The sequence below is a fragment of the Clarias gariepinus genome, chromosome 19, assembly GCF_024256425.1.
Source record: "Clarias gariepinus isolate MV-2021 ecotype Netherlands chromosome 19, CGAR_prim_01v2, whole genome shotgun sequence".
In the NCBI taxonomy this organism is placed as follows: Eukaryota; Metazoa; Chordata; class Actinopteri; order Siluriformes; family Clariidae; genus Clarias; species Clarias gariepinus.
The window spans coordinates 16,198,447-16,224,449 of NC_071118.1; the positions used below are offsets into that span (position 1 = coordinate 16,198,447).

Below are 26,003 nucleotides of genomic sequence, written 5' to 3' on the forward strand. Positions count from 1 at the left end.
CTTACCCATGATCGCGGTTTTGAGTAATGAACCAGGCTGGGAGTTTTTTAAAAGCCTCAGGAATCTTTTGCAGGTGTTTAGAGTTAATTAGTTGATTCAGATGATTAGGTTAATAGCTCATTTAGAGAACCATTTCATGATATGCAATTTTTTTGAGATAGGAATTTTGGGTTTTCATGAGCTGGAACTTGAACTACTTCAGTTGTGTGTAATGAATCTAAAATATATGAAAGTCTAATGTTTATCAGTACATTACAGAAAATAATGAACTTTATCACAATATGCTAATTCTTTTTGGAAGGACCTGTGTATATATATATATATATATATATATATATATATATATATATATATATATATATATATATATACACTCACCTAAAGGATTATTAGGAACACTAATACGGTGTTTGACCCCCTTTCGCCTTCAAAACTGCCTTAATTCTACGTGGCATTAATTTAACAAGGTGCTGAAAGCATTCTTTAGAAATGTTGGCCCATATTGATAGGATAGCACCTTGCAGTTGATGGAGATTTTTGGGATGCATATCCAGGGCACAAAGCTCCCGTTCCACCACATCCCAAAGATGCTTTATTGGATTGAGATCTGGTGACTGTGGGGGCCATTTTAGTACAGTGAACTCATTGTCATGTTCAAGAAACCAATTTGAAATGATTCGAGCTTTGTGACATGGTGCATTATCCTGCTGGAAGTAGCCATCAGAGGATGGGTACATGGTGGTCATAAAGGGATGGACATGGTCAGAAACAATGCTCAGGTAGCCCGTGGCATTTAAACGATGCCCAATTGGCACTAAGGGGCCTAAAGTGTGCCAAGAAAACATCCCCCACACCATTACACCACCACCAGCAGCCTGCACAGTGGTAACAAGGCATGATGGATCCATGTTCTCATTCTGTTCACGCCAAATTCTGACTCTACCATTTGAATGTCTCAACAGAAATCGAGACTCATCAGACCAGGTAACATTTTTCCAGTCTTCAACTGTCCAATTTTGGTGAGCTCGTGCAAATTGTAACCTCTTTTTCCTATTTGTAGTGGAGATGAGTGGTACCCAGTGGGGTCTTCTGCTGTTGTAGCCCATCCGCCTCAAGTTTGTGCGTGTTGTGGCTTCACAAATGCTTTGCTGCATACCTCGGGTTGTAACAAGTGGTTATTTCATTCAAAGTTGCTCTTTTATCAGCTTGAATCAGTCGACCCATTCTCCTCTGACCTCTAGCATCAACAAGGCATTTTCGCCCACAGAACTGCCGCATACTGCATGTTTTTCCCTTTTCACACCATTCTTTGTAAACTCTAGAAATGGTTGTACGTTAAAATCCCAGTAACTGAGCAGATTGTGAAATACTCAGACCGGCCCGCCTGGCACCAACAACCATGCCACGCTCAAAATTGCTTAAATCACCTTTCTTTCCCATTCTGACATTTAGTTTGGAGTTCAGGAGATTGTCTTGACCAGGACCACACCCCTAAATGCATTGAAGAAACTGCCATGTGATTGGTTGATTAGATAATTGCATTCATGAGAAATTGAACAGGTGTTCCTAATAATTCTTTAGATGAGTGTATATATACATAGTATAAATAAATAAAAATCATTAATATAAAATTAAAAAAAAAAGATATGAAGTAAAAATAAAACAAATTAGCCTTCACTTTAAAAAGAATCATGGGTGAAGTAAGATGAGACAAGAGAGGAGGAGGGAGGGGGCTACTGTGTAACAGGACTTTCTCAAACACACACACACACTATCGGAAACACATTTCTGTCAGGAAACGTCTTTAACAAGGAACCTCTCTAATGACACTCGCGTGCGCACCCACTAACAGAATCACTGCCAGCATGAATGTGAGTGTCGCACACACACTGAGCATGGGAGATGATTACCCACAATCGGCCCATTTGCGCATGCATACTATTCGTATGTCGAGACCTCCCCCGTTTATTAAGTTAAAAATTATTTTAAAATTTTGCTCGTCTTGCAAAACGCTTGCAGACCAATTTACTCAAAATCCAAGGTTCCACTATATTTGCATAATTCAACAAACTGCATGATTTTACATTCTATAAGAAACTATGTATACAACAAGTTTGACCTCATTACATAATGCCTCAATACAGTGTACCAGCTAGGCAGCTAGTTAAATTAATGAAGTTAATTTATGCATCAAATTCTATATAATGAATAAGGCTGTTAAACTCACTTTAGCATGTCTTTTACAGCCCTATAGCCTACCATGAACAACTGAAATATTGACAAAAACAGTGCAGTGAGCAAAACTAGCATTATTTTCACTGATATTAGGCAGGCGTCCACTTTACTGTGCTTTGGGATGAAGTGTGTTTTGTATTTTCATTTGTTTGCTTGTTTGTTTGTTTGTTTCAGATGACTGTCATGGTGAGCTTTCTACATTCCAAAAAAGCCATCTACATCTATTTATTCAGTATTTACAGATAAAAGATAAAAGATGCAATGGTTCCACTGGCAACTGCATGAACCAGACGCACGCTGATGACATCATCTTACTTAAACTGCATATATAACATATATAATATATATGCACATATCACCTACTGTATCACATATCAAACCCATTGTCTATAAGACAAGATACACTCAGTTGATTGCAAAGTCTTTTTCAGTTTATATTTGTGTTTCTGAGCCTTATTTCCTAGATTCATAATTGTTGTGTCCAGTGTTTTTTGTTTCTAAATATAACTTGTCTCTTTCTGATACCTCTACCCCCTGCTCCTCTCAGGACATTGTTCCACCTCCTTGCTCTGCTGAGGATGTTAGTCTGCCTCTTTATTCCACTCTGCCTCTCTACCTCCTGATTTCACATATGTCATTATCTCTCTACCACCTGGCTTCGTCAATATATTGGTCTCTATGCATCATGACTTTGCTAAAGTTGTGATCTCTTAGCCTCCTGATTTGTAGACCTTTCCACAGAAGATTTAAAGCTGTAACTGCTGCCAAAGATACTTGTAATAAGGACTTACCTAATGTATTTAAATTTTTAGATTGTATTATATACAGTATATGCAAAAATAATGATTGACATTTTTTGTCTTATTGTGTGTAAACTGATGGCCAAAAATATTATTCAATCTACTTTAAATGAAATCCATAACACCAAATAAATAATATTAAATCCATTTGTGAAGGGAGGTATTAATCTCCCAGTTTAATCTCCCATGACTTCCATCAGTAGGACACTGGCTGAATTTTTTTTTTTATTATTCTTTGCTAATGAAGTACATGGTGGTAGTAACAATTACATCAACAACAAAGCCTACAAAGTGTACACATAATTATTTTCATGTTCTCTCAGTATTGAAGTCATGTCATGGCCCTAATACCCAGCTCCATGTCTTGTGAACACCAAACAGTATTTCAGCAGAATCACCCAATACTTACTGTCAAGCACAGACATGCAAGAGTGTTGATTCAGCCTCATTTTCCAGCCACAAGTCCTGGGTACCTTGCAGTTAAGTCATCCATGAACTCCCACAGAAAGGTGGTACCAATAAAGCTCTAAATAACCTCTGCCTTGTAGCCATCACCTCTCTGATGAAGGCAATGAAGAGGGTCATCAAAAATCAATAAGACAGACTCACCTCTGCAGTCATCAAAAATCAATAAGACAGACTCATCTCTGCAGTTTGCATATCGCACAGGCAGGGGAGTTGATGACGCCAAAGTATTCATCATAAACACCATACTCAAACACCAGGACCTCCCCTAGACCTTTTGTTTGTAGACAGTTCTTCGGCTTTTAAAAAGTTTCAGCAACATATTCTGATTTTTTCACCAACTGGACGTACAGACTTTTGTTTAGTAACACTTAGAACCACTCATTTACACCTCATCTGTCTCAAGCTGAGGGCTGTGTTCTCTCAACGCTGCTTTTCATCCTCTACGCTGATGACTGCAGAGCCTCCCAGCCGACCTGTCACCTCTTCAAGTTTGTGGACAAACCGGTTCTCCTGTCTCTTCTTTCAGGACCAATACAGCACCATAGCTTAGCTATGCAGGAGTTTGTGGAGCTCCTGTTTGCAAATGAACGTGGAAAAGACAGAGGAGATGTTGGTGATATTTTACAAAAAGCAGCAGGAATTGGCTGCAGCAGTCACCAAAACCATCTACGTGAGATCAGTGTAGATTGTTGAGAACACTCCTTCAAATAGACTCATGGACTCTTATATTCACAGTATGTGACAAACATTCATATAGACATCTGGACTCGGCTGTGACAATGACTCTAATGTTGCCGCTATACACTGGTGTTTACATACTAAAGAATAATATTCTCACCTTAAGTTTAATTAAGTTAGTAATGTATGCAAAGTTATTTTTAACACCATCTATTTGACCTTTATCTTTATCTATTTGTTTTTCTGCATTAGCTATTTATACAGTTTATATTTTTACAGTTATTTTATACAGTTGTTTACTTGCAGTTGTTTTGCACTAACGGACTAATTCCATTCATTATCATTACAACAGTCTTATTTTATGTTATTTTATTTGCACTGATGTTGGTCCATCTCATTCCATCAGAACATCCTAATGTACAAATGTTTGTGATTTATTGTCCTCTGCCTGCCTTAAATTGCCTGCTGGGGATAAATAAAGTATTTTTGAATTTGAATTTAAATCTCCTCTGTATAACAGAATATTCTAGAGACAAATGTAAGGCCTTCAGTCTGACAGCTAAAACTTCGAAATTGAGTCATGCAAGAGGACAATGATCTGAAGAATCTCAGAGGCTGATAAGGTCATACAGGAAATAAACAAGAAGTTATTGTTTCTAAGGGTAGCTATGAATCATGGAGAAAAAAGTTATATGTTGCTGTCTGCATCTGTCTAATACCAAGACCAGATACAAGCAGATGATTTTAATAACTCCCAGAAACTCCCAGGCCATGCTGAAGTTGTTGTTCTATACAGTTAGGTATATGATTAGCAGCTCAGATTGTCTTACCGACAGGAGGGACATACTTTAGGCTGTACAGATGGTAATATTCCCAATCTCCCTGGACATATTAAAAAGGTCATAAAGTTAAACACAAGCATTTCAATATCAAGTTAACATGCTGCGGCTCTCCTCATGAACTGTCTGCACCAATTATGGTTCATGAACATACAGGGTTTTGACTAAGAAACTTTTTCAAAGAATTGTGACATTCCTCACAATTCTGCTATTATTTGTTAACAAATTCAATAACCATACATCATGGGCCTCAACTAACAGTCTTGGTCTTTGCAACTTTATTTCTCATATTTCTGACTTTACTACTCGTAATTCTGACTTTTTTTCTTGTAAATAAGACATTATAAAGATAGAGGATGACAGTCAAAGAGGATTATACTGACGGAATAGTGAAGTAACAGACCTCACAAACATTTGGGGTGATGATGCCGTACAAAATGAGAAGGTATATATCACAATCATTGCGTGTTTAAAGAGAACTAGGATAACCAGATAGCAGTGCCAAAGTAAAATTAAAAAGGAAATTTTAAAACTAAAACTAAATGTTACTCAGTCTCTGACAATCCAGTGTCCGTGAAGCACTTAATTCCTTCCCGGGGACTTCTTCGACCCATTGATTCAGATATGTAGATTTTTGGAAAACCCCACATACCACTGTACTCACCAACACACTAAGACAGAGACTTGCCCAGACCAAAGACCGGACATCAAAACATAAGAAGAAGAACATATCTTTCTGTCTGTCTGTTTCATACATTGGAGGTCTGTTTGCCTGTATGTATGCCTGTGCAGGCAGATTTTGGCACAGCATCACGCAGAACTGGCTGGGCAAAATGTTATAAAATTTTGGCAGTACTTGGATATCTGTCTGAAGTTTAACCTGCACCATAAGTAAAATCAAAATGTTGAGTAAAAGCAATTGTCTGAAAAGTTATGTGCCGGATTTAATAAACTACTTTAAAAAAAGGCTACTAATAAGCTACTGGCTCTACGTAAACAAACACCTGCACAAATAGATACTTTCAAAATCTAAAACTGTATAGTTTTACTGGAATTACTGGGATATTTTCATCGCTGAAATAACAGCACTGAAGTGTTATAAATGAATTTTACCACGCTAGAGAATTTTTATGACAAAACTTAATCTTTGTCAATGTGCTTTTTTGATTTCTTATCTGTGATTCACACGCTGATTTCTAAACAGGAATTGTATTTGCCTGATGACAAAAGAAGTACAACTTGGTGTAAACAAGACATAAGCGTAAACCTTTCTATATCCTTTTTTTATCATTGATATATATACTCAGCAAAAAAAAGAAACGTCCCTTTTTCAGGACTGCGTATTTAAACAATAATGTTGTAAAAATCTAAATAACTTTACAGATCTTCATTGTAAAGGGTTTAAACAATGTTTTCCATGCATGTTCAATTAACCATAATCAATTAATTAACATGCACCTGTGGAACGGTCGTTAAGACCTTAACAGCTTACAGAAGGTAGGCATTTAAGGTCATACTTCTAAAAACGCAGGACACTAAAGAGACTTGTCTACCGACTGTGAAAAACACCCAAAGAAAGATGCCCAGGGTCCCTGCTCATCTGCGTGAACGTAAAATGGGCATGCTGCAGAGAGACACTGCTGATGTGGCTAGGGCAATAAATCGCCATGTCCGCACTGTGAGACGCCTAAGACGGCGCTACAGGAAGACAGGAAGGACAGCTGATCATCCTCGCAGTGGAAGACCACGTGTAACAACACCTGCACAGGATCGGTACATCCGAATATCACACCTGCGTGACAGGTACAGGATGGCCACAACAACTGCCCGAGTCACACCAGGAACACACAATCCCTCCATCAGTGCTCAGACTGTCCGCAATAGGCAGTCCATGAGGAGGAGATGCACTGCAGTACTTCAAGCAGCTGGTGGCCACACTAGATACTGACTGGTACTTTTGATTTTGAGCCTCCCTTCAGGGACACATTGTGAAACATTTTTAGTTTATGTCTTATGGTGTTGACTCTTTTAGTGTTCATACAAATATTTACACAATACGTTTACTGAAAGTAAAAACAGTTGAAAGTCAGAGGACTTTTTTTTTTTTTTTTGCTGAGTATGTGTGTGTGGTCCGATGCCGTGAAGTGTTCAGAGCTCTACACTGGGGTAACAAACAACCTGTACTGTACATAGACGGTGTAGTATACCTTCACCAGTTGGACAAAGGTAATTGTTTTCTGATTCACTATTTTATCTAGAAGACAATAAATCACAAACAGCTGGCTTTTCACAGACTGGGTCACAAAGATACAGATAAACCGCAGGAGGGGGAAAATAACGTACGCCGTTTTTTTTTAGTGCGCTTAAACGCATCACGTGACATATCGTTCCTTTGCGCATGCGGGTCACTTTAGGCGCGTGATCTGGTCAGACTGATGTCAGATATAGGTCACACTGAAAACAATACGAACAGAAATGCGATTTGGGCCACTTTTACCTGCTTTTGTGGACATTGCTTGAGTACAGGACTGGCCGTGACATTCCCTGACTTCTTTTACAGTAAGTCTACGGACGTTAAGCAGGTGCTCTGTTTAATAACGCAGCCCGACTCGCGCCCCCTCCCTGTCTTTCTGCCCTCCCTTTCCACCACAAAGCCTTTCCCACATAACAGCCTCGCCACTGAAATAAGACATTCGCGTCTGCTGCTAAGTGGAGTAATCAGTATGGTTCCTCACAGCGCTGTTTCTCCTCCCTCTGGTGAGAGAGACTGGAGCGGGTGCTCCGTGTGCACGTGAGCCTCGCGTGCGGAACGAGCTGTGTGTCTGAGCTGGAGTGATGCACGCGCTAGGAAGATGAAATGCTTCTCCCGGTACCTGCCTTACCTTTTCCGTCCTCCGAGCAGCATCCTGTCCTCCAGCTGTCACACTGAAGGTAACAACTGTAAAATGGGTGCATCAAGCTGTGTGTCTCTGTGTGTGTGTGTGCGCGCGCGCGTGCATGTGCGAGACAGAGTGAGAAGGATCAGATTGTTCTGCAAGCAGTGTGTGCTATTTTGCCTGTGTGTGCAGCTAGCTAGCTGGGTTTTTGTATATATTTATATATATTTGTTTAGATTACAGTCCATAGTAATATAAAGATCTCCAGCGTCATGCTTTTCTCTTCTTCAATACATTAACTTATATTATTCATAATGTCTAAACATGTGATGTTGATAGAGCACACATACCAATTACACTAATACTGTTTAAACTTAACACACAGGTACATAAATAAATGACTAATTAGAATAGCTGCAGCATTCAAATAAAGGTGAACATACTGTACAGTAAGTAGAGATCAATATGTTTGGTTAAATTAAACATTGTATAATATACAAGTGTGCTAAAAGTGCTAATCCAGCTGTCTCATACACATACTCCTTTCAAAATTCAGTGCATAAGATTTAAGGCAAAGCACATGAAAGATCAACATTTGAAAATCAGCACAATTTAAACATTGGTGAAATTACATATCTTGAATAGAATGAAAAGCTGACATGCAAATGTTTGCTTTTGTATTTTTTCAGACATGTTATGAAGTAGAAAGACATGTTAAGAAGAAAGAACAAAAATAATTTAATCAATCTGCAAGAGTTAAGATATGCAAGAATCAAGTGAAGCAGAAGTTACAGCTGACAGGATTTGAGTATTTCTAAGAATATGAAAGAAGTTAGAAGCAGTTAGGCAAAGCATTAGATTTTTTTAAAAGACTCATTTAAAAGGGAAAATAGAATCTCTTGATTTGATGTATTTGTTGATGTATCTGATGATGTGGTGATATTTTTTTTTACTATTAATGTATTAAACATATTGTATTTGGCCAGCTTTGTTAGATAACAATAAAGGAACATTGGTCAACCCTGACATCCTAAATGGATTGTTGCTATAAATAAAATGTTTTGTCATCTTAATTTTATCACAAGAATATGCATTAATTCAATGCAATAACATTTGCAGCCAATTATAAATAGCTGATAAAATATAGATTTGTTACATAGATCCTAATAAATAATTATTACATCAGGGTAGTGGTGGCTCAAACGGTTAAGGCACTGATTTACTCACCATGAGGTTGGGGGTTCAAGCCACAGCATTGGCAAGTTGCCACCGTTGAGCCCTTGAGCAAGATCCCAGTCTGCACCAGGAGCACTGTATGCTCCTGTGCTCTGACCCCAGCTTCCTAACTGGGATATGTGAAGAAATTCATTTCACTATGCTGTAAGATACATGTGACAAATAAATGAATCTTAATCTTAAGAGACAGAAAGTCACATAGCCACAAATGTATAAACAATAATGAAGGCTTTTAAGATACTTACATAAGTATGGTTTTTCGCTGGTTTTTTTTTAATAAGTGCACTTATTAGTGGATTATCTGTAACATAGACAAAAAATTATTTTTTACTGTGTATAATTAGGGCAGTTTACACCTTATCATGCTGTCAGTTTGGCATTTTAACACGTGAAGTACTATTCACTTTGGATTTAATTAGGGGTGAGTGATATGACCAAAAAAAAGATTTTTAAAGAAATTTGTACAATACACAATTAATTTCATGATATACTGTATTGGTGTAAGCACTAACTGTTTTTAGATGTGGTTATACATTTAATTGGTCTATTATTAATAAACTATTTTGTATCATAATAATTATAAATAATATATTTTCTATGTTGTACTATTTTGTAACTTTTTAGTTAAGTAATTTCCTATTATTTATAAATAAAAAGAATTTTTTTTAACATTGTATTTTCACACATACTGCACACACTCATATATATATATATACACTGTACAGTATATACACACACACAATGTCTGGCCAAAAAAAGTTTTTTTAGGGCCAAATTAATGTGCTGTATCAAACCACGGAAGAGGTGAAGAAGAGGAGATTAGAAAGGAAAGAAACTGGGTTAATGTGTTCACATTATAAAGACCTGTAAGAACTGAACCATCAACTTTGTGAAAGGAAAGTGGTTGGAAAATAATATGAAAACCACTTGTTGGTGAAACTAATCAGAGAAAAAAGACTTCAGATTGCTAGAGAGCAAAAAGATTGGAATTTGGAGATTGGGAGCTGGGACGAAAAAGGTCATGTGGGTCTGATGAGTTTAGGTTGATCCTATTTCAGATCTATAGGTGCATCAGGGTTAGAAGAGAAGCGCAACAAGTGATGCACCCATCATGCATAGTATGTACAAATGTACAAACCTCTAGAGGCAGCTTTATGATCTGGGGTTGCATCAGTTGGTCGGGTCCAGAATCAGCAATGTGCAATATCATTAATGGGCAATAAAAATTAGTCTGCTGGTGATCTGGATGTACTAAATGATCCCTGAAGGCACAGGCCTGTTCCAGGACTCAAATTGTGAAGGAGTGATGTTCAGGGAGATGAAGGCCAGCTGAAGTAAATTTTAAAGCTTTATAAATACTTTGAGGTGGCACGGTGGTATAGTGGTTAGCACCGTCGCCTGCACCTCCAGGGTCCGAGTTTGATTCCTGTCTCTGTGTGCATGGAGTTTCCCACCGTGTTTGGTGGGTTTTCTCCCACAGTGCGAAGAGCAGTAGATTAGGCTAATTTGTGTTCCCAAATTGTCCGTAGTGTGTGAGTGAGTGTGTGTATGTGTGCCCTGCAATAGATTGACACTCTGTCCAGGGTGTACTCCGCCTCGTACCCTAAGTGTGCTGGGATAGGCTCCAGATGAATACAGGATAAAGCGGTATAGACGATGAGTGAGTAAGTGAATGAGTAAATATACTCCTCACACTTGGCAGACACAGGCTCTTACAAGCAGTTGCCTAGCACTCTGAAAATTAAAAGAATTGATGCCTATGAAGCAGGAAAAATCTATGAGAACACAACAAAGCATTTTTAGGTAGCTGTTTCCTGAGTTTGAAATGTAATTAAGAAATAGCACTTAACAGGAACGGTGGAGATCAAGTTGATATCTTTCAGAGAAAGCTGGTAGGGTTGCAAGGCACGTGATGCAGAATTCTTATATTCCTGCAACAAACCTTCAAGAAGATTTAGCAGACTCTGCAGTGAAGGTGCTCTGTTCTACTGTGCAGCGACACCTGCACAGACATGACCTTCCTGGGAGAGTCATCAGAGAAAAACTTTCCTATGTAGTCATTGCAAAATTCAGCAAAAACAAGTCTAATAAATTCCTGCACTGATAAAAAGAAATTGGCACAAGTAACAAATGTATGTTTGATGAAAAAATATGCAGAATTAGATAAAAAAGAAAACTCCCCCATCTGTTGGGCTTCGGTACACTCGGTAGCAATGGGAACATTTCACCGTTAGGTTAAGAAAATACACGCATATATATATATATATATATATATATATATATATATATATATATATATATAAATAAAAATGTGTGTGCGTGTATTTCTTACATGTGCAGTAATATAATAATTCTGCGTTACGTGCCTTGCAAACCTTCCAGCTTTCTCTGAGAGATATCAACTTGATCTCCACCATTCCTGTTAAGTGCTATTTTTTAATTACATTTCAAACTGAGGAAACAGCTACCTGAAAATGCTTTGTTGTGTTCTCATATACAGTATATATATATATACAGTGAGGTTAAAAATTATTTGATCACCTTTTGATTTTGCAAGTTCTCTTATTTAGAAATCATGGAGGTCTACAATTTTCAGCATAGGTGCATTTCCACTGTGAGAGACAAATTCTAAAAGGAAAAATCCGGAAATCACATTGTAGGATTTTTTTTTTAAACAATTTATTTGTGAATTACTTTGTCAAATAAGTATTTGATCACTTGAGTAAAAAAAATGTAATATTTGGTACAGAAGGCTTTGTTAACAATTACAGAGGTCAAACCGTTCCTGTAGTTCTTCACCAGGTTTGCACACACTGCAGGAGGGATTTTGGCCCACTCCTTCATACAGATCTTCTCTAGATCTGTCAGGTTTTGGGGCTGTCACTGAGCAACACGGAATTTCAGCTCCCTCTAAAGAATTTATATTGGATTTAGGTCTGAAGACTGGCTAGGCCACTCCAGAACCTTGATATGCTTCTTACGGAGCCACTCCTTGGTTTACCTGGCTGTATGCTTTGGGTCATTGTCATGTTTAAAGACCCAGCTACGACCCAACTTTAATGCTCTGACTGAAGGAAGGAGGTTTTTGCCCAATGTCACAATACATGGCACTGTTCATGCTCTCTTTAATACAGTGCAGTCGTCCTGTCCCCTGTGCAGAGAAACACCCCCAGAGCATGATGCTTCCAGCCCCATGCTTCACTGTACAGTAGGTATGGTATTATTGGGATGATACTCAACATTCTTTTTCCTCCAAACATGGCGAATGGAGTTAGAACTAAAAAGTTCTACTTTGGTCTCATCTGACCACAGGACTTTCTCCCATGACTCCTCTGGATCATCCAGATGGTTCCTGGCAAACTTCAGACGGGCCTGGACTTGGGCTGACTTAAGCAGGGGAACCTTCCGTGTTATGCAAGAATTTAAACCATTTTAGTCCCAGCTCTCTTCACGGTTTTGACCAGCTCCTCCCGTGTAGTTCCGGGCTGATTCTTCACCATTCTTAGCATCATTGATACCCCATGAGGAGAATTTTCCGTGGGGCCCCAGTGGGGTGTCTTTATGACAGCTAACGACCTTAAACAGGTGCTACTAATTTAGAAACATAAGCAGAGTGTAGCTGGACTATTTATGAAAAATTATTTAAGCAAAATAGGTCTTTGAGGGTCAGAAATCTGGCTGATAAGAAAGTGATTAAATACTTATTTGACACAGTAATTCACAAGTAGATTGTTAAAAAAAATCATACAATGTGATTTCCGGATTTTTCTTTTTAGTGTCTCTCACAGTGGAAATGCGGGGTCTACTGAAAAATGTAGACCCCTTCATGATTTCTAAGTAAGAGAACTTGCAAAATCACAGGGTGATCAAATACTTATTGACCTCACTATGTGTGTGTGTGTGTAAATGTTTTTCTTATGGGAAGCTATAAATTAAATAATCTAAAGTTTAATAAAACAAAACATACACTATCGTTCAAAAGTTTGGGGTCACTTGCAAATTTCTTTGTTTTTGTTTAGTGATTTATTTTCTACATTCTACAACAATACTGGGGATTTCAAAACTATAAAATAACACATATGGAATTAGGTAATTCCGTAACAACAACAAAAACAACAGTTAGTTGTTATTTTAAGACATAGAGGTCAGCCTTTCTGTAATAGTTCTTGCAAGAACAGTATTGTCAAATGCATTTGCAAAATCCGTCAGGCACCATAATGAAACTGGCTCTCATGAAGGCCATCCCAGGCGGGCGAGACCAAAACCTACCTCTGCCACAGACGAGAAGTTCATTAGAGTTATCAGCCTAAACAAATGACCAATTAACAGCACCTCAGATTAGAGGCGTTATGAAGTCTTTACAGAGCATAAGTAGCAGAAACATCTCACCATTAACTGTTCAAAGGAGATTAATACATTTTTTTGGACACCTTCAGCATTCCTTTACAATGTAGAAAGAAATAAAAATCAGGAACGATCATGGAGTTAGAAAGTGACCCCAAACTTTTGAACGGTAGTGTACATAATGTGAAAACTTTAGAAATAAAAAAAGAAATACATCCACACATTAATTTATATATATATATATATATATATATATATATATATATATATATATATATATAACCAGTATCACTCTCGAGGTTGTGCTGTATTGCTGGATATAGAATGGCTGTGGTGCCCATGGCTTCATCACATGTTATATCATGTACTGTATGTATATGTACAGTATATATATATAGATATACATTATATCATACATTCTATTACATGTACAGCACTCTTGCTTGTGTAATATTGCTTAATTAAAAAACAACTTTGTAGAAATATCCTGCTGATTGTGGTCAGGTTGGAGACTGGTTTTGCAACTGTAGCTGTAGATGCCTAATTTCTTGGCTTGTTTCCTTCCAGTGCTATTGGTCCGTCGGCCTCCGCCTCCTGCTCAGACACGATCGATCAGCTCATAAAGGCTTTGGTTTCAGTTACTGCTGTAACTTTGTTTTGATGCCAGCCTGCTGTCTGGAAGCTTTAGGCTTTATGCGATGAGAGTGGGTGGGCTGCTTTTCCTGGCCTAGAATGAGTTCTGTAGGCACATAATACACATAATGCAGCCATGCAGTGTGGTTGGTGTCGACCATTGATTTTTCTTTGCCAAGGGATGGGATGTTGGGAAGTAGGGGGAGAAAAAGAAATGGGGAGAGAGAGGGAAAGTGAAGTAGACATAGATCAGAGCTTACTTCTTAGGCCTTGTATAGCTAGGCTGATAAAAGCAGCAAGCAAGCTTTGACAGAAGTAAAGGTTATACAATTACCACAAGTCTTTTTTGTTCTCTCTGTTGCACTACAAAGATCTAGCCTTAAATCAATTCTACAACAGAGGAAGTGCCTTCGCTGGATTTTGAGTCACTGTTGTAACGATATTCATATGGAGATTGTAAGAACCTGTGCGTGTTATTCTAACGGAACTCCCTAAGAGCTCAGGAGTAAATAATTTGGTTGAATTTTAATGGTGCAAACTTTATACTTTTGGATTGTCTGTTCATTAACTTGTTATTTTTACGAAACAATTAAATGTTCCGATATTTTTATTGAATTACCATGCTGATGAAGTGCTTAGATTTTGTAATTGATTCAAACAGATCAAGGTCATCGCAAGGCCAAATGTCTGAAATAATTCTTATTAAGGGTTTCTTTCCTATTCAAAGTATATTTTAAGGGTCTTTCTGGCATTGAAATTACAAATAAATTACATGCGTATAGCTGCATTGTGGATCTTAGAATCCAACTTCGAGTTTTATTGTCTTCTTTTAGAGGTTGACACAGAGGGGGCAAACCAAAACACATAAAGCAAGAGTTATAAAGGTGCTGGGGGTTGAGTGTGGTAACATTTGAAGATTAGGATTGTTGCATTTCTCGTTTGTACAGTAGATAACATCATTTATTTCCTGCAGTATTCTGAATGAGCTGATGCATCTGTGTGTGAACTTTCTGCACCCTTCTGGTATCCACAGGGTCCTGGTGGAAAGCCATCCTCAATCCTGGGTCATCAAATAACATTTCTCCCACCGTCCGTCCACAAATTTATTGGTGGTCTGGGCCATTTGTTTTTAGTGTTGGTGGGCTTGGTCTCATACTTGCTTACTCCTCTTTATTTATGAGTGGGTTATAAGCAGATGGAAGAATATTGATGAGCTCCAAAGACGACACATATACAGTAGAGAGGAGGCAGTGTCCTCCCAGATAAAATGTATTTGCTAAAATTAATTAAACATACATTTTTGTTAAAGAAAAATAATGTACATCCAAAGCTGATTGACTTAAAAACATCAGCAGGCTGTTCATGGCAGAACATCTAAGCTCTGTGTTTAAATGTACAGTGGATTAATGAGGAGGTGAAGCTACGGAGATGAGCTCTACATTAGAGGAGTTTTAGGGTTCACACACTAGCAAAGCAAGTTTGTTGATATGCTTTAGATTTGGGGAATTCTGAAAAATTCTCTTCACATTGTATTCTTGGGCACCTTAGGTACTGGTATTGGTACTCAGTATTGGCCAGTTCTTAAATAGAAGTACTTGTACATGTATTTGTTCTGGCAAACAAATTAGTGGCGATGGTGCATCATTTACAGCTGTGTACTTCCAAGTTTGTGGGAGGCTCACATGTCCAACTGTGTCCAACTTTTGTTTTTTTAAATATGTATTGTCACATGTAGCTAGTACTTCTACACATAATGTAACTAAGTTTTTCTCGAATCATGATATTCTACAAATATACAATACGTAAAATAGGAAGAAGAATCATTTAACTATAAGTAAAAGCCTTTAAATTGAGCTGAATCATTTTATAATTGCTGTTTTTGCTCATGTAACAATTATTTTCACTTTTTCACACTCAAATTGAATTAACAAACCAACCAACAAATGATCACCAGGATGCCATGCATATCCTTTGCGAAGGGACTAGATGGGAGAAGATTCTATGTAATTCAGTGACCGTACAGTTTTAAACTGATTTCTTGATGTAAATGTAGGCATTTGTGGTAACAAAAATAATGCATTGACTGGACTTTTGAACATTAGTGCAGCAGTTGTCTTGGATCTTTTGAAGTAGTTCCAGCTCTGGCATTATTGAATAAACTATACAGTATCTGCCTTTTCAAGGCTGAATAACCAGTAATAAGTTTACTACAACCACAATAATTTGCTTAAATCTTTTTTTTTTTCAATGTAATATCCTACTGTACCACATGCTAGGTAGGAAGTCATTAGGATTTGCTCACACACAGGGTGTGTATGATGTATAGCAGGTGAGTTTCAAAAACCTTTTCTGGGGCATTATTTGACTTTGTTTGTATTTTTAGATGATATCTGCACTTTTCTCACCATCATTAAGAAGTTGAGGATTTCTCAAATTCCTGCCACAGGCAAAGTGAGTGAAGCAAACCAACCGACCCATAGTTCCATAACAAAGCCATTGTGATGAAAAGTGGCATTATAAAATAAATTGGCCTTTGGGGGAAACCGTCATGAGATAAAACCTGACTTTGACAAATTACCTTACAAAATAAAAACTACTGACATTAAATAAAAGGCCTCCGCAATAATCTCTGATATTATTAAAATATTTCTGAATAATAAACAGATTTTAACCACTCACTCACCCATCGTCTATACCTTTTTATCCTGTATTCAGGGTCGCGGGTGGCCTGTAGTCTATCCTAGAAGACGTGGGGCATGAGGTGGGGTGTCAGTTCATTAGAGGGCACACACACAAACACACTCTCACACACTCATTCACACGCTACACAGAGGCCGAGGCAGGAGTCGAACCCTTGACCCTGGACATGTGAGGCCAAAGTTCTTCACCACTGTGACACACATTATAATAACAATAAAAATACAAATATTTTTTCATGTGCTGCTGCCACTTAATTAACTAATCAGGTAATAAATGAACAAGGAATAAACAGGTTATTTAAAAAAATTATTTGTACTGTATAAATAGTAATTTAATCAAGTTCAAAATGAAATATTATTTAGTTGGTGAACCTGGAGGTGCAAGGCGACAATGCTAAGCACTAAGCCACCGTGCATCCCGCAGTTTTTAATGCAGGATAAAAAACATTTAATAATAATGAACAAAAATTTTAAATGATGTTTGATTGTGCCACCATTTCACGGTCATTTTTTTATATGTATCTGTTTTAATACAATTATTTCTTTCATAAGAGCTGGAGGAGAGTCTTTAATAAATTACCCCCCTTTTTTCTCTGTAAATGTCAAGATCCCTAGCAAACCTGAAGCATTTTAAAAAGAGCAATTTAAAGAGGAAAAAAAAAAACACAGACGATGTGTTTTTTTCTTTTTTTTTTCCTTTTTTTTTTTTTTTTGCATGTACACATGCAAAAAAAACATGTGACTGTCCAACATAAAAAACATGTGACTGTCCAAAATGAATCCAATGGTGAATTTTGCATAATTGGTTCCTTTAACGGTTAAACCATTTTTTGGCTGTGTGGAATTTGTTGTACAGTACAGCCCAATTGATTGATTCATCATTAATGATGTCACAGAAATCATGCTGATAAAGCGCCAGTTTTGTGATTTTCTAAGTGTGGCTCTGACTGAGTGCAGGACCGCCAGATGGTTTCCTTCTAGAACTAATGGAGTGTTCTGGTTGGCTTGTTTCTTTAATGAGTACCATGTTGCCACCTTTTGACTGTGCCTGTACCCGCACATCAACAGCCTATAAAGGATACTGCCACTGTAATGTATGTGACACTAGTCTACAGTATGTGGCCATTCTTGTAAACCTGACTGATCCAGGTGTCATGGCATTCCACTTATCTTCACTCATACTGCTTTGCTTCCTTTTATATTCAACAGCCAGGGATGTTTTCTTCTAAAATAGTGGCACCATGCATCAGTGCTTGTACAGGCATATGTCTGATCTGTGTCTGTCTGTCAATTTGTGACACATCAAGAGAAATTAAAGCATAATGTATATGCAAATGCAGTCCATTATAATTTGAATGCCCCAGTGATCTGTTCATCTGGTGCATAGCACGCACTGAGAGCCATCAGAGCTGTATTTTCACATCCTGTGAGCGATGCTTCACATGTCGCTGATGGTTATGCTGCAGTTACAGCGCTTCTTTCAATGCCTGACTCAAAAATTAATGTGACAAAACAATTTGGCTGGTAATCATGTTTTCCATCCAACTTCATCGCTTTGCCAGAATACACCATCAATTCAGTTCAGTTACCAAGCTCATAACATTGCCTTAAATGACCTCCTTCAAAATGACTACATATCAAATATAATTAGTAAATCAAGAATCACATATTAGTATTACCATCACCTTAACAACATAAGAATAGAAAATGGAACAACCATAATGTACTGTAGCAGGACTCTTTCATAGACTATACACTTGACATTTAATTTGTATAGCGTTTTTAACACTCGTCATTGGCCCAAAGCAGCTGTACACAGTCAAAAAAAAAATGGAAATTTGTATGAAATGTGAATGTATATGAATCAACATGACCAGATTGTCCCTGATGAGCAAGCCAAGGTCAACAGTGGCAAGGTAAAACTCCCTGAGATGTCAATAGGAAAAAAACCTTGAGAGGAACCAGACTCAACAGGGAACCCATCCTCATTTGGGTGATAACAGATAGCAGGGATTCATCTACAGTCATACTGTGTGTTAGGCAGCTAGAAGGTCAATATAACAGTTGATGTATTTAAGTTAATATGGAGTCCAGTTTGTTAATGGAGGCTCAGGTAGAATGTAGGAAATCCCAGTCCTGACCTATCTGCAGTCACAAGTCCTCAGAGAAAAGCTGTGTGCATCGGCCGTAGGATTATTATTCGTTACATTAGTGTACATTATCACAATGACCCACTCGAATTGAGACAAAAGAGTAATCTGAGATTACTTCATACTGTGGAATTGTGATTATATTTTTTATACTTAATTCGAAAGATATTATTACTGTAAATCTGCACTTTCTGTCCCTGTCACAAGGCGATAAACATCACCTTCACTGGTTCTAAAGGGACACTGGCTTTGTAATCCAGAATAAATTGCAGTAGAATTGGAATTTAGGGTAATTATAGTGATGTTTTTATATGCCACACGATCAGAAATGCCAATCTAAATAAGTGACATTACTTAGCGATTAGGCTTTTAGAGTGTTGTCTGGAGATTTGTTTTCTTTTTCTTTTACATCCAAAAAACTGCTTGCATTATTAAATATAATGTGAACTGAGCAGAGCCATTTTCTTTACACTATAATAGGTATTTTATATACAACAGAATTGCAGAAGGAATTACATACGTTCAAATACACATTAAAACAAAGCAGTGATGTGGATGTACAGAATAACATAAACTGACTGTAGACAAACCCTACAGTCAATTCGGAAAGTTTACTCAGTACTGTATATGCGAAATGTCTTTGGACTGTGCTAGGAAACCAGACTACTGTACATGAAAGAAACTCACAGAACAGGCAAACTTTTTACATACAGACCAGAGATGACATTCGAACTCCCAACTCTAGAGATGCAACGTGACTGCGCTAACCATAACTTTTTAAATTTTACATGTTCAGATATTGCATCATGCTGTGGTACCATGTTGTGACATGGCAACATAAGTCAACAGATCACCGGAAGAACACGGTGCTTAAAACCAAATGTTTCTAGTTGGTTATGCTAATTTAAATGCATCGAGTGGATTGATTGGCGAACATGAATTCAATGGCTTCGATCTTTGTGGTTGTACACATCAGAGCCAAAATTGTATACTGAGATCTTTGTCAAATAATTGTACATGTCGATCGTCCATTGCATGCATTTATGAAGTGCATTGTACAAATTAATATAACCCATAGTAGACAAGACTTGAACTGGGGTTCAAAGAGTCTAGAAATGTGACACTTTCCCCTAAGAATATTATTTCATCTTTAACCTCCAAAGCCAGGTTGCAAGTAAATTGTGGAAATGTAATGCCTGTATTTAACCTTTAGGGGGTGCTGCAGCATAAGAGCAGAATACTACTGATTAATATGGGTGGGTTTATTTTTTTGTCTCCTTGCTTTGCTGTGCTTTAACACAACTAAGACGTGTGTGTGTGTGTGTGTGTGTGTGTGTGTGTGTGTGTGTGTGTGTGTTTATGAGGCTGACTTTGCATTAAGGAAACTTTGTTGCTTCTGTATGTACTGTACTGTATGTCTGGTGTTGTCACTGGATAATAATTCAGAGAGACAGACTACCTCTGAAGACTGAAATCAGCACACTCTTTTCAGTAAAAGCAGCACAGTGCTGTATATGTACGCTCTGAATATGAAGTAAAACCCATTTCACTCATTGTGTGTAACTATACTGATCTACAGAACTGACTTCTAATGAAACTGAGGACTGTGTTCAGTTTTACATATTTTTTCAATTTCTTTGGATAAATGCTGGTTAACAACTTAAAAAGTTAATGTCCATGTGTGCATTTCTTACTGAATGGAAATGTATTTAAACATTTAGGTTCAGTAGTTATTTTAAATAAAGTCACTGATAAAGATTTTTCTGTAGGAAATTGTTGTTTAACATTTTTGGATGGAGTCACCTGTGACATGTCTTTAAAACCATCAGATACAAAGTGTTTTAATGTGTAAATGTAATTTAACGGGAATACATAATATGGTTTTCTTCATTTTTCAGTAAACAAATAGGCTGAATGTTTACAGATTGACATAAAAAAGTAGGTTCTGGTAAATGTCCCTTTTTTTCACTTTATAATATTCCATCATTAAAAGGCCAAAAAAAAAAAAAAAATCAACACCTTTAGCTTTAATCATGGCACAAAATGTGGTAGCCAATTCATGTGTGAAAATAGTTCCTCATGCTACCAGAACAACGTATCGCTGTGTCGGCAGTGACAAAAAACTTCATGGAAGAGATAACCTGATCATTCAATACGTTGAGGTCAAGTGACTTCATTTTACTTCCTTCATTTTACTTCCACATGACATTACTGAGCCTGGACCTGGCCAACTGAAGTAACCCCAGATCATAACACTGCCTCCAGAGGCTTGTACAGTGGCCATCATTTCATTCTTTTCCCTTCTTACCCTGATGCATCACTCGCTCTGTAACAAGGTGAACTTTGACTCATTGGACCACCTGACATTTTTCCATTGCTCCAAAGTCCATTCTTTATGCCTAGTAAACAGAAGCCTTTTTTCTGATTAGTCTTACTTGGAAGTAGTTTTTTTGCACTAATATATGAGCAGTTTTCGGTATAGAATGAGGCTGTGAGTGTTTGTGAGCAGCAGAGAAACAGTGTTTATGGAAGTAAAACTGACTGCAATAAATTCCACAATTTACATACTTTTATCTCTCATGATTGTAAAGTTAAAAAGCTCAGACATTTAAGCCCAATCCCAATTCTCCCCCTTACCCCTACACTTAGCCCTACCCCTCCGTTTGGCGCGTTCACGTGAAGGGGTAGGGGTGTCTCATTTCTCTTTTGGTTGGAGGGGTAGGGGTAAGGGTAAGGGCCAGATAGCCCTCCAAACAAAGATTTTTCGGGACCTCACTTCAAACGAAGGGCTAAGCGAAATTTTCAAGATGGCTGCTCACTCGAGCAAGCAGACCCATAAATGTAACTAATTTTTGCCATTAATAAGGATTTTTATGACAAGTTTTCATTATATGGGTAGAAAATAGAATTGGGATTGGGCTTTAGCCTGCTTCAGCCCTGGTGCTCTCCAAGAGCAAGGGGTGAAAAATAGTGAGTTTTCACATGCATAATGGTAGTTGCCATCCTTTATTGTGGCTCTTGTGTCTCCCCATCTTTACTTTCCACTGTTCACTAAAACACAAAACACAGGAAACTCCCACACAAGTTTCAGTCCCTACTTCTCCCAGGTCTATCCTCCATTTACAAATCAGCACTCAATCATACCGCAGCCTTCACAGTATTAACTATTTTAAAATGTGCTTTTATATTTTGTATTATTTTACTGCACATATCATCCATAATTCAGTTTATGCTGATATTTAACCATTCTCTGCTCTCCCTAAACCATGATAAAAGTGAAGTTGCAAGTCATGTGACAGTGCGTACTTATTATCTGATCTATCATCTGAGTTTTCAGTAATTGAAGGAACGTTTTGTGGAATGTCTTTTTCCTCAGCTGAAGAGACCAATAGCCAGTGATACTTTAGAAATCATCTTGCATACAATAGGTTTGAAATGTCTAATTATTGTCTAATGTTCATAATTTTATTACCAAAGTCCAAAGCAAATAAATAATAGGTCAGTCCATGTTTTCACTCACTTAAAAAGTTCCTGTAAATCATTTGTTACTGTTTTTTTAATCATTTGTTAGCACTAATATATATGTCTGTGTTGAGGTATAGACTTTTTTTGTACAAACAACAGCTTAACATCTTTTAACAGCATAACCTGTTTGTTCTAGTGATGATTTGTAAATTAGCCCTTTTTAGACGTAGCACAACATAAAAAAACATCATACCCATAGTGTAGGTCATTTAAAATTTATGTTCATAATGCCTTAATTCAGGTACATCCATGCCTGTGAAAGAGACATGCATGGTTTTTGTGTTACCTTTGCGATATTTGTGAGATTCTATAGTATATGAATTAGAAATGGCAATCAGCAAGATACCACAAAAATATTATATTATTATGATATCTAGGTGTCAATTCTATTTGTTTTGCAATTCTTTATTCGATATTATTCATGGTGTTATAAATCTTTTGATCCAGTATTTTTTTTTCAGGTTTTTTTATAATTCTAAAAAAAAATTGCTCCTACCACACAGGATGTTGTGCTGTCTGCCAGTGTGTAAATAATTTAGAGCACATCACCTGTAGAATTATAAAGGAACTGCAGCATTTTATGGCCTCAAATGCAAGCCCCTCCACATCTTTAATCTGTATATGACAAGGCCAATTTCCAGATGTTGTTGTGTCTGCTTGCTCAATAGTAAAATAATATTGTTGCACTCCAATAAATCACTCCCATAAAACTTGCTACTACATAAGTTGCAGCTTTTAAACTGTCACTTCCTTGATAGTCATAATTATTAGGTCTACTACATAATGTCCTACACCAGTACAATGTAATCTCGTGCGTGCCAATATTTGACCGTATGCAGTTAACTGACTTGTTAAAAATGATTCGTAAACGTTACTACATCCAACCTAGTAAGAGTGCAATCGCTTATTTTAATAAAAAATGACCAGGGTGCCCATTAAGACCCATTTAGATGCCACCAGATTATTGGTAATAAGTGCATGTCCCACAGGGGCTATGGTGCTAATCAGCTTCTCTGGTGTCCTCAATCTGGTGTTGCTAGCCATGGTCCTGAAACAAGTTTTTTATTTTTTATTTTTAACGAAAAATAAGGACCTATACAAGAAATGACAAAGCAGCATTATCCAGATATTGGAAACACCAAGAGCACACTTTACGCACCTCCCTTTACACAAAACCACACACACTTTTCAGCAACTTCTCCATGTGTCACAACATCTTATTAGGAAGTGAGCCAACTCATCTATTTTAAATATTGGGTAAAAAGGAGGGGGATTAGAATGAAAGGGCAGAGTGCCACCCATGCAAATGAAGTGGATGCAGACTAGGTGTGATAAACATATTGCATGCTGTGCGGTTGCAAGAGATAAAGAAAATGTGTTTGGGGGTAAAGATATAAAAATATAAGAACAATAGACAGTAGCATGGAAGATTGATTACCTAACTGAGGATTATACACAGTCACATGGACATCAAAAGTAAGATGATTAATGTTTCTTTTGTCTTTTGAGGGTGCAGATTAAAGAGCTCTCAGGCTTTTCCTTAATTTCTATTAAATCACCTTTGTTGATTTTAATGCAAAATTAAGTAAATCAAGCTTATTCCCTATCTAAGAACTTTGGTCAGACCTGATCTACATTAATATAGTGATAAGATTATAATATTATAAATTACAAAAAGTGTTGAAACAGCAAAGTTAATTCTTTTTTCACTGAAGACATTTAGGTTGGATATCATAGGATATATATGACACAAGGCATAAATAGAAGAAATTTCAGCTGTTATTTTCCTGTTTTTACATCTAGACGTGTTAAATCACGTAATGCATGGTGCCATTCTTTTGACCCATACATTTTTAAGATATCAAAAACATTGGAACATGATTGACCGTTGTTTTTTGTTACACTGATTCTTATTTAATAGCTCTGGATGTCTGCTTTTGTTTTAACCCCTGGGGTTTCTCCTGTGCAGACTGTGTTTGTTATTAAAAAGAATAAAGACAAACAAAAGACCAGAACAGACCGACAAGAGAGCTTTTTAATGTGAGAAAATCAAGTAATCTTGAAGTCATTTTGAGTTCAATTGAATCATGACCTGAATATACTGAATGACCAGGATGTCACATCAAAGGGTTCTTTTTTTTTCTTTCCTGATGGCAGAGGCATATCCCAGGACTTAAATTGTGAAGCATAAGGAATTATATTAAATTGGATACCACACCAAAGCAAAATGTGGTTGAAGGAAATATTAAGGGTGTGGCTTTCTGGACAAACAACATAGATTAAGCAGTAGTGTGTCAGAAAACAAAATATTTACCTTCCTAAAAAGGTGAATTCATCTCTTGGATGTGAAGGAAGAGGATAGATGCTTCTAAGAGCAGGAAGTTTCTCTTTGTTCAGGGGAACTGACAGAAACTCTGCTACCTGTGTAGTCATGTGAAGTTGTGTAGCAGCACTGAGACCCGCATGCGCGCCCTCACCATCCTGCGGGAGAGAGGCGCGCGCGCGGTGGTGGTGGGCGGAGCCAAGGACGCCGAGTGCGAGGCAGACTGCAGCAGCGCGCGCCGATTGACACTCCCCTCCCTGCACAGATGCACACATCTGTCCTCATATTACGGATGTATGGCGGGGTGCTCGGTCCAGTCGGTCTTCGTTAAATAAGTCGCGGTTCGTTAGTCGACACTGACACACCCAGAAACAGTGACAGCGCGAGACGAGCCGGTCCGCTCCTCTGCTGTATAAGGTGTGTGTGTGTGTGTGAGAGAGAGAGAGAGAGCAGCGTCAGATTCTTCTGTGCCGCCTGGACGTGTGGCCGCTGCGCGTGCGGGCTCCTCGGATCTGAGTCGATGCGGCGGATCATGGACGCCGGTTTCTCCGCTTTCTGTTCGCAGCCACGCCGCCTTCTACATGGATGAGGAAATAGACACCCGCAAGATCAACAGCAGCTTCCTGCGCGATCACAATTATGCAACAGAAGGTAGTCAAAGTTGAGATGATTCCAATCTATTAGATTGCAGCCTTTGCAAGTCGTCTCGCGCGCCCACAGGCCTGCTCCAGCCTCCACAGTGTGTGACAGAGAGGCAGAATCTCCTGACAGGAGCGCAGTCATGTGGAATTTTTTGCTAGGTGGAATTCTTTATTGTACGAAATAGCTTACATCCAGCATGTTTACCTCTGAAACAGTCAGATTTACACCCTTAGCAGATTGAGAGTAATAACACTGGTGCATACAGTAAGGGCTTCAAATCATTTGCATGCTGTAGATGCAGTAGTTGACAGTGCTGGAACTAATAGATTGAACTTGAGTCACACGCCCAACTTTGCAACATGAATACAACATGGTAATTAGAGATCAGAAATGTCATGCTCGGTATCAGATTCAAGTCAACATGGTTCTGATCTGGAGACATTTTTTTTTTTTTTGCATAAGCTGGGGATTTGATGTGATGTGATGTCTGTGTGTAAGCCATGTCTGTGCGACTGTATTTGTTGGCATGCCTCCACTTGCAACAGAAGCTTACTA

General features: G+C 37.8%; 1 protein-coding gene across 2 annotated transcripts in view; it reads left to right on the forward strand.

Moving 5' to 3' along the window:
- The first annotated feature begins 7,525 nt into the window (after nt 1-7,525).
- Nucleotides 7,526-26,003, forward strand: part of ppp2r2bb (protein phosphatase 2, regulatory subunit B, beta b) — a 46,145-nt gene continuing 27,667 nt past the window's right edge. The window contains exon 1 of one of the 2 annotated variants that reach the window (XM_053479193.1): nt 7,526-7,951. In XM_053479193.1, coding sequence (XP_053335168.1) covers nt 7,873-7,951 — 79 coding nt within the window. In that variant the 5' untranslated portion in view covers nt 7,526-7,872. Of the gene's footprint in view, nt 7,952-25,229; nt 25,458-26,003 lie in introns of those variants that run through there. The other variant, XM_053479194.1, reaches the window with a different exon arrangement.